Source organism: Anastrepha ludens, chromosome 2, assembly GCF_028408465.1.
Source record: "Anastrepha ludens isolate Willacy chromosome 2, idAnaLude1.1, whole genome shotgun sequence".
Taxonomy (NCBI): domain Eukaryota; kingdom Metazoa; phylum Arthropoda; class Insecta; order Diptera; family Tephritidae; genus Anastrepha; species Anastrepha ludens.
Window position 1 is genome coordinate 71,854,871 of NC_071498.1, and position 10,728 is coordinate 71,865,598.

General features: G+C 31.5%; 1 protein-coding gene across 1 annotated transcript in view; it reads left to right on the forward strand.

Annotated features, from left to right (window-relative positions):
• Positions 1–7,133, forward strand: part of LOC128866185 (IDLSRF-like peptide) — a 45,886-nt gene extending 38,753 nt beyond the window's left edge. Inside the window, exon 3 of the mRNA XM_054106755.1 lies at positions 4,518–7,133. Coding sequence (XP_053962730.1) covers positions 4,518–4,665 — 148 coding nt within the window. The 3' untranslated portion in view covers positions 4,666–7,133. The remainder of the gene's footprint in view (positions 1–4,517) is intronic.
• The last annotated feature ends 3,595 nt before the right edge of the window (positions 7,134–10,728 follow it).

Below are 10,728 nucleotides of genomic sequence, written 5' to 3' on the forward strand. Positions count from 1 at the left end.
TCCATTTTATGCTCTTCATAAAAAGAGAACTGAAAGAGGTCTAAAAATTTTCATTTTGAGTTTAAATTACCTCTTCCACCTTATAATTCTTATAAACTTATAAATTTGTAACTCTTTAAAGTAGGATAATTATGCAAAATGTATTATTCACGGGTATTATACATTTTCTGTTGATGTTTGTAATCCCTCCATTGCTTTGAATGAACCTATCAGTAAATCTTTAATTTAGTTGAGTGCAATAAACAAGAATATCTGTATTGATTTCTCTTTAAACCAATTCAGTTTTAAAAAACTGTTGTTTTCTTATTTGACAAACTAATTAATTTTACTCATTCTTTTTTTCTGAATTTTTCGCTTTTTAAAGATAATGGAGTTAATCAGTAATAACTTATTGTTTAATTTACTTAATAAATACAGAGAAAAAGAAATAATGGACAGTCAATTTTAGTTTTCAAGATTTATTCGAATAATGAGTCCTCCTGACTATATAGTATAGTTTCGGAAAATATTTGTTTAAAGTTTTCAGTACAGCGAATAGCAACTCTACCAAGGTTTACTAAAGAAAAATATCACAAAAAACTGAAAAGCGTGATTTACAGTAAAAATACAGCCTTCTCCAATTTATGCAAAAATTTTACAAAAATTGGAGCATAATTAAAGGCTTCTTTATTAAAGTTTGTCTTTTTAAGTTGCTTAAAGCGCAGGCATGCACCGCGTAGGATTATTTTTACCTGCATGTTCCAGGAAATACCGCTCAGAAATTATCTTTGATTGAATTATCCCTTTGACCATTTGGATAAAATTCTTTTAATTCAGTTATTTTAAATGAACAAATGAAGATTGATTGCAATTTTCATTTGCAGTATACTTCACAAATTTTCGGAAGGGTTGATCAAAAACAACGATATTTTTTTTTAGTTTTACGATATCCTGCTATTAACTTTGCCGTTAGCCTTCAAGCCATTTTATTTTTAAAAATTGCTTATTTCATGAAATCCAAATCTGTATTCTATTAGTCAATCACATTGTTTTTTACTTTGCCTTTCGTTTAATTGGATGGACAATTTTTGAAGTGATGATAAGTTAAATTTTTATTTGGTTTTTAGGATTCACTACGCAAATGATTTATTACATGATTTTTATTTCTCCAATCCTCACTTCGTGCATCCTTAACATTCAAGGTACTCCTTTTTATTGCAACTGGTACAAGTCTAGTCACGCTCGATCTAGTTTGACTTCTTCCATCAATTTCTTCCAAGTTCAAGAACTAAATGTTTGCTTGGTAACTTGTCATTTCACTGTCGAGTTATGTACACATACATGTCAGTATTAACGCCTTAACGTATGCTAAACCTGGTTATTAGCTTTAGCATAGCGACTCTTGGGAAACTTTTAGGCGGTAGCCGCAAATGTGCCTGCTGAGATTAATTAAGAGCAAACCAACATAAACGGAGAATAAAGGAAATGTCTAGAAACGGGCATTTGTAATGATAATCATAAATAATTTTTTGACGTATATTAACTTACACCTACATACAGCATTTTGATTTTTTTATGCAAATACATATAGAGGCTCGTTGCTTGTGTGGCACGTAGCGCCGTCTTGTTGAAAATAAACGTTGTCCAGATCAATACCATCCAATTCCGGCCCCAAAAAATCGTTAGCGCAATCCATTCACCGTAACGTTACTCCAGGTTTATTTTCGAAACAATAAGGTCCAATGACTGCGCCGAACCATAAACCGCACCAAACAGTCACACGTTGTGGATAGAGAGACTTTCAACAATAACTCTTGGGGTTTCTGAGCCCCAGATCCCACAATTTTGCTCGTTGACGAAGCCACCGAGGTGCCAAGATGATTTTTCGATGGAATTCCGGATCATATTCATGCATTTCAACGACCCAATCAGCAAAGACACGACGTTGTTGATGATCGGCCGGCTTGAGTTATTGTGGACTTTATAAGTCTTAAAACCCAAATCTTTATGCAAAATACGGCGTAATGACGTTTGTGGAATGCCTAATTCCAAAGAACGACGAGGAAGGGACAAACCTGGGTTTTCTTCAACACAACAGCAATATTTTCGGCTGTTCTTCAGAGACGTGCACGGGTTTTGTTCTTCACATCGCTAGCTTATCCCAACAGCTCAAATTTGTTCACCAATTTCTGTATTGCCGTCCGACAAGGTGCTTCACGATGACCCAAAAATGTTCGAGTTTTACGAACCGTCTCAGCTAAATTTTCACCATTTTTATAGTGAATTTTAATAATTTGAATGCATTGTTTAAGCGTGCATCGTTCAATTTTTATTAATGGCGTAGTTTCAACTTGTCAAATATCAAAAAATAATAGCTGCAAAAGTGACATCTACCGAAATAGCGGGCTATTCAAAATAACACCTGTTATTGGAAAACCCTTTATAAGGCAGCAAATGTGAGCCTCTTTCTGATCGATTGCCAAATTATGCGGTAATTAATGGGAAACAAGTTGTTAGGAACAAAATATTTAGGGGCAACATTGAATGTGTGGTAGCCTTTCTAGAAATTAAAAAAAAATTAAAAAAAAACTAATTAAATTTGTTCGGCACAATATTAGTTTACTCGAACAAATTCAAATTCGCTCTTTTTATAAAAACGATTTTATTCATGTAGCTGCCTCGACTGGATTCGCAGAGCGCAAAGCGTTAACCCAGTTTTCTAGGACTCTGGTGAAGGACTCTAGGTCTATCTCGCGAATGGCTTGCTCGATATTCGCCTTAAGGGCCTGAGGGTTTACTCGCGTAACATCGGTCCTCTCCAAAAAGGTCTAACGGCGTCAAATCGCAGCTTCGAGGTAGCCAATTGACATCGCCGAAACCACTGATAAGATGATTACTGAAATTGGCTGGGCTGTCTAGCATGGCGCGCTATCTGCTGAAATCAAAGATTTTTCAAGTTCATATCTTCAATTCCTGTCTACAAAAAATCATCTATAATGTTTTTGTAGCGCTCCCCGTTGGCCGAGATGACATTTCCAGTAGCGTTTTCGAAGAAAAATCAGCCACCACACTGTGTCTCTCTGAGGAACGACTGGCGCGCTTTGTTAAACTCGGCAAAAATCGCGTAAGCTGTTATCGCGCCAATTAAGAAGAAGAAGTCTTCTTGCATGCCCGAGAAGATGATCTGTCCAGCATTGATTTCATTTAGCTTCATTTCTTATTCCAATTAAACTATGTAAAGCTCAAAGGCGAAATCGTTAAGCGAAATTCGCCTTGCGGTATAAGCAAATTTCTGTTAAGCTTTTATTTTTTCATTAAGCTATTTAATTTTTTCATTCAAAGCCGGTATTTACCTATTTTATGCACCTGTTTTCTGTTTTCCTTAGAGAAGAAAAAATACCCATATGTGGAGGAGACAAAAGAGTTAATATTTTCTTTAGAAATTATCATTGCAGTATTTCATATAAACCTGTTGAATAAATTTTAGGCATAACCGTTTTACCTTAAGAAGGGGTAAGTTATAACCCTTCATAAAAAAATATAAGAAGTGAATTTTAAAAACGGGTTTTTGCAGGCATTTTTATATGACCCCCTTACTATTCCCTTGCTGCAAGCTGGTCATTGAAACGAGTTGAATTGTGTTGTATAGTGCAGTTACAGATTTTGCGAACGAGACGTGCCACCCTTGAACTAATTGCCGGAAAACTGAATTCGTACAACAAAGCAAAAACCTTACGTGAAGGGAACGTCAGATATTCTTTCATGGTCTACCTATAGGTAGATACATTCAGGTATCAGGATAAAGTGAGAAAGATTAATCGAAACCAAAGGGGGGAAAAACAGATCGCAGTCCTTTAAATGTCTCTATCTATTACTCAGCGGTTGCTTTGTTATTCGCGAGGTTATGAAATAGGTATTAATTTATTTTAAAAGGACAAGCGATTAATAAAGCCCCTGGTGAATTTAGACTCATTGATGCACATGAGCAGCATTCATGTAATGGAAACGATTGGAGTTGGGTAAATACTGTTCTCGGATTCTGCCCTACAACACCTGTTTGTGTGGAAGCAAGCAATTAATATCAAAAATCAACGATAAGCTGTCATATTCGCCGTATCTAGCACAGTTTTTCCCAAAACGGAAATTACAACAACAAGCCCTGAGTCTATTGACACCAGTGAAGGCAACACTGAAAAGCAGATATAAAATTTCCACGGGAGGAGGAAAACTGTATTGTATTATCTCTTTTTTAGGGAAATTAAAAATTGTATGCATTAAATGAAATTTTACTGTTTTGTGCCCAAGCTCAAGCCATAAGTACAGTTTTATTAGAATATTTTCGCTTAAAAATTTAGGGCATACGAAATACTAAACGACTCAATTAAAAATAGCTAAAATATAAATAAGAGCCGAAGGTCCTGGCAGCCAGTGCTCCTATTCTCGTGTTAAAATAATTATATTATTATACCACGTTTGTAAATAAATAAATAAATACAATTAAAATCCCTTTTCCTATTTAAATATTATTTTTTTTGCAGATCTGATTTGGAGCACTTACGATCAGTTTTTATGGCTGTTGAAAATGGCGACCTTGGAATGTTGAAGTCCCTGGGCATCAAAGACTCCGAACTGGGCGACGTAAAGTTCTTTTTGGAAAAATTAGTGAATACCGGTTTCCTAGACTGAGTGGCGCCAGATCCCGCTTCTGGATTTTATTATGCACACGCACAACCAATCAATCCCAGCTTCTATTCGTACTTAGGCACGCCCTACGACAACTACAACTACTAAGCAAATGGTAGTGGCAGAATAGTAGAGTGGCGCCCGATTAACGAATAAGAACCGAACATTCATAACGCATACATACAAACACATACAGAATACAAATAAACAAAGAAGAAAAACACAAAACAGTTACAAATACAGGCAGATACGGTGCGATGACAACAGCGAAAACAGACGAAGAAAAATAGAACACAAATGAAAATAGTAGTTGAAATAATAATTTTTTCTCAAATTTTAAAAGAAAGGTAAAATATTTAAAATCAAATTTAGTTTTTTCCTAGGTTTACATTGTTTTATATTTTATGTCATGTTCTTTTAAGTACGTCTGCAAACCTTTTATAGAAAAGATTAAGGAAAATAACAAAAAAATTGCAAAAACTTATATGTGACCAAAAAAATCTATCTCATTTTTTCTTGTGAATTCAATCAAATAAAATAAAAAATATGTGACGAAAGGTGGGAGTAAGGGAGTAAGGGAAAAGAGAAGTTGAAGAAGTAGAAGTAGAAATTTTAATGCGTAAAACCAAAACACTTTTAAAAGAAACTCGTGGAAGTAGTATAAAATAGTTTGTAAAAGATATATAAAAAAATACTTGAAGTAAAAAAACTAAAAATTCAAATTGACGTAGTCACTTGATTTACTGCTATCTACGTAAATATGTATATGTATTCGTTAATATTACAATATTTTTGCGCAAAATTTTAACACACTTTGCTAAATGTTGCTTTATGTTATGCAAAACCGTGCGCTATTTTGAAAATTTAAATTTGAGAGAAAAAATTAAATAAACTAACAACAACAAAAGTATGAAAAATTCAATGGTTTTCAGTGGTATCTCAATGTGTACATTACAATTCAATCATAAAAATAATAAAATGTGGAAGCAGGATCTATGAGAACAATGAAAAAAAAATACATAGGTATATAAAAAACGTATAAAAGGCATATATGTGAAAATATATATAGCAAATGTTAAATGATTTAAAAATAAAAAAATTAAGACTAAAGCAGCAAAAAGCATATGTAGAACAAAACAAGAGAATTATGCAAGCAAGTTAAATATACACCCATTAAATAGCGCAATGAAGCCTGTCCAAGGCTAGCAGTGTGCAAACTTCAATGTATTGCAAAAAAACAAAACCCATATGAAAAAATGGTAATTAAATAATGCAAGTACAAGTTAAAAAAAATAATGATTAAAAAAATACTTCTAATGTTCTATTCGACTATTTATGAGCATAACTTGTGTCGTACAATCTGTATGCATATATTGTATTTTACAATGGCTATCAGTAAATACCTTCCAGCTAAAGAAAAAACAAGGACACTTTTTAAATGAAAGAATTAAATAAATTTAATATTTTCTTTATTTTTTTTTAAGCAAAACCCTCGTCTAAATTAAAAGGTGAATAATAGTGAAGAGGGACTAGACAAAGAAGCCTATAAATTTTCAGAAAAAAAAATGATTTTATTGTATTAAATTAAAAAAAAAATTTTAAATTATTTTATTAAATTAAAAAAGGTGTTTAAAATTAAAAATTTTAATAAAAATTTAAAATAGAAAGAATTTGTGATTTAATTTTACTACTTTGAATTAAAAATATTTCTTTTTTCGAAAAAATAAAATCCACTCTTGAATTGTTAAAAAATAGCAAACATAAATTAAGAAAATAAAAAAAACTGTTTTATTTTTTTTAATTCAAAATTTTCGAAGTTAACTAATTCTAAAATTGGAAAAAACAAAATCCACGCTCGAATTAGCTGTTGAAAAAAAGCAAAGATAAACTAAGAAAATGAAAAAACTTTATATTTTTAAAAATTAAACCAACTAAAAATTGCAAAATCTTTTTAATTAAAATAGAAAAAAATTGTCTTTCAATTTTACTAATTTTAAATTAAAAATATATATATCTTTTGGAAAAACAAAATCCATTCTCGTATTAGTTGTTCAAAATTTGTTCGTATTAGTTGTTCAAAGTTGTTCAGCAAAGCTTAAGTTAGTAGAAAATACGGAGGAAAATGCAAAATCAAAGTACTTTTTATTTTTCCAACGAAAAATTGATTAAAAACAGAAAAATTATACCTATACATAAACAACTTTTTAAAAATCATTTTTTTAAACCCTCTCTAAAATTAGTTGTTGAAAAATGGCGATGAAAAACAAAGCAGGAAGTCAGTCGAGATTAGAGAAATCTCCTTTAGAGTAGTGCGCCGGATATTTACAGGAGTTATGCAACAGCGGCGATAAATGAAAACGATTAAGTCTTGTACTCATACATTAAATCACTTTACATATCAATGTGCAAAATTTTGCATCGGTGTATTATTTTCAAAGTAGTGGTAATTAAAAAAATAATTAAAATAAACTTTATAAAAAAATTATGTAAAAAAATTTCAAAAAAGAGCCGAAATTGTGGCCATAGTGAACCAAGATTTTGGCCACTTAAAAATTATGTAAAAAAATCACATAGTTGTAGCAAACAAAAAAATATCCCAGCAAGCCCTGCAGCTATTTAAAACCAGTTCTTAAAATGAAAAACAAATACACAAATTTTACAAAACTCCTAAATAAAATATGTGTATATAAATATGTATATCAGCGTCATAAAATTAATTCTAGCGTGAAAGTCTATTAAACATTTTTATTTTTTCGACGTTAGTATTTTATTTACTTGTAGTTTGTGCAAAATCATTTAGCGCGCGTATCTATGAACACTCACAAAGTGCAGCACAGAAATGAAAATGAAAATAAGAAAAAAAATAAAAACATTCCTTGTATTGGAGAACATTGAGAACATTTTCTCTCCAGCAAAAAAAAAAAAAAAAGATTCTATAAAAATGAAGAAAAAAGAGCCTGCAATGCAATTAACAACCAGCGCAAGCGTACACACAAATGTCGAAACAAGGGTTTGGTGAATTGAGAAAACAAATTAGAATACAAAAAAAATCTCTGAATTGACAATTGACCAGAAACAAAAAAAGATAACTCAGATTGAAGTCATAAAAATTACTTTAGCCTTTTCCTTTGCTTGACATAAGTAAAAGAAATGCAAATTCAAAAGTAATTCAAATACCTACAAACAAAGGCAAAGAATGTAAAATGAATGAAGCGGAGCACAACAAAATTATCAACGAAAACAGGAAGTGCCAACACCTGCGTACGAGTTGAGCGCGTGGCATAGCTTGCTGGCTTGGCGCTTTTTCAAGTAACACATACATATGCAAAGCTGTAGTTCGCATGTGTGTTTGATATTATAGCAAATAGTTCATTGTTCGTTATAAAAAAACAAAGAAAAATGAATAGTAGTAAAAATCTAAATAAGAAAGCAAGTTTTTCAGCGCTAATTTTTTCCAGTAAGTAATGGCTGTTCTTTTACGCTTTAATTGGTTTTTGGATACATTTTTTAATAACTTTTTCACCACTCAAAACTGAAGAGCGCTTGATTCTGCTATAAAATTATCTGACCCAAGCTGACTACCTTCGCGGTTTATATGGGAGGTGGACAGTTTGTTGATTCACATTTTTTATGATATTAGAAAAAATAAATCAAAAGATTTGTTTACAAACTTCGCTTTTTTTTTTGTTTTAAGAAATTAAAAAAACAAATTTGTATATTTTATATTTTTTATTTAATTATTATTCTGATACTTCTATTTCGTCCTAATAAAGGAAAAATTTACTTTATAATTTGAATTATTATTCTATTATTATTATTATTATTTACTGGCACTTACATCACAATGGGCTATGAGCCTGAGTGTGTCCCACAAGACAACCGCTTCAACCTAAACTAACCTAACCTACATGAAATTAGGCAAAATACGGTGCACAGGTACAGAACAGCGTAATTAAAGTTCCGCTCTTCATGTGTATATTTAAATGACCTCAAATAAAAGTCTACAATTTATGACTTTATTGCAAATGCGTTTATTTATGAAAAAATTTGATTTTTAAAGCGCTCACTTGTTCACAATATTAATATATTTGAGCTCAATATAATTTCCCAACTTTTGTATTAAAAATTAGTTTTAGCTCTGAAAAAATCTTCGTGCTTTGGCAGAATTCTCACCGCTGATTAGTTGCTCATTAACCAGAGTGTACGTACAGTGTACTCGTATTTTACCGTAACTGCATATCCAGGAGCACTACTGAGACAATATGAAAGCTCCGACGGGTTCACGCTATCTGAACGACCTGCATTTGGAATCTTACACCAGCAGGAGTCCTCAAAAAGGGGACTGTTTTTTGCTCTTCTAACAACACAACATAAATTTAATTCTTTTTAATTTTATACTTTTAATTAATTAAAATTAATTTAAATTAATTCTGTGTTTCTGATTTTGTCATCCTATACTAACTGCCGTCACCATATAAACCATTTTAGCAGAATCGACCACTCCTACGTAATAAAAGTTAAGAAATATTCCATAACAAATTTTTATGCACATACATTTACTTGAAATGTTTAGTATATAGTTAGATTTAGGAAGAAAATTTATAAAAATACAATCGAAACATATCAGTATATACAAATACATAACTATAAATATACCTTTACAACTAGGCAATTTATACTTTGGGAAAAGCAAAACAAGATAAAAGAGTTAGGTAGAGACATTGGCTCGCAAATGACTAAACTTAAAAAAGTGCGCGCTTAGGCGGGGAGTGAGAAACTTTATAGGTGGGGAGCTTGAGAACCCAAATGAGCGGGTTTAGCCACTAGGGTGAGATTTTTGAGAAGCTAAAACGAAGAGCTTGGGAAGCCAAGTGTGAAAGGCTTGAGACAAAAATATGCGAAGCTTGGAAAAGGGAGAAGTTTGCGAAACCAACACTGATTGCAATAGATAAACGAAATATGTAGAAAACTGAAAACTGTATATTTTTATAAAAATAATTTGCAAAAATACTATAAGCGGGATATGGAAATGAAATGCAGAAATAATTTAGTAAAGAAAGTAATAATAAAAAACTGAAAATAAATAACAAAGCAGCAACAATGAATTTAAAAAACAGATGGGCGTAGAAAACATTACAATAACAGCAAAGAAAAAAGCAACAGATTTATAAGGCGACAAGCTTGTTAGCCGTTTTTTGAAAATCATAATCACCATACAGAAAATAACGAAATTAAAGCCCAAAGTTGTCAACAAACAAAAAGTTAATTCCAAAAATATAAAAAAATATTTAAGCGTGGAGAGAATATATATTTGAAAGCTCTATATACTATATATATCAGTGGATTACATTGACGAAATTATGCAGCTTTTAGGTACATCTAACTCATCTCACAAGAATATCACGAGAACTAACTCACCGCAAACTACATACCATGTAACCACTCAAGAGACAACTTTAAATAAATGGAGTTATAAGTACCTTAAATTAGTGCGTAGTGAGACAAAATGCGAACAAACCAAAGAGTAGAAGGAAAATCTATTGAGCGAAATGCTGAAAAATGCAAAACTACTTTACTATTAAAATATCTTTAGAAGAAATTAGAAGCTATTATACATACTATGAATACAAAAAGTCATATTTACTACTACACTGGGAAGGACGAGTGTGTTATTTAAGCTATTTAGCAGCAAAAAGTTAAAGCAGTAAACAAATTTATACATACATATCTACATATATTTCAGTAAAAAGTAAATGCTAAAATTTTCAACCCTCTGTTACTTACACTTAGTGGAACTAGAGCAGAAAAACACTGGGCAGAAAATAGATGTAAATGGCAGTGAAGCAAAAAAGTTACAGTGGCTAGGAGCTATGAAAGAAATTTCAAGCGTATCTGTATAAAATGCTGTATATACGAAATTGAATTTATTAGGAAAAAAGAGCATACAAAAATAAACCAAAAAAAGTAAACAAAAAATAGCAGAAATAGTATTGGCTAAAAAATGCATATGAAGGGAAGTGGAAAGATGGCAGCTCAATGTATGAAAATGAGACAAATGAGACAAAC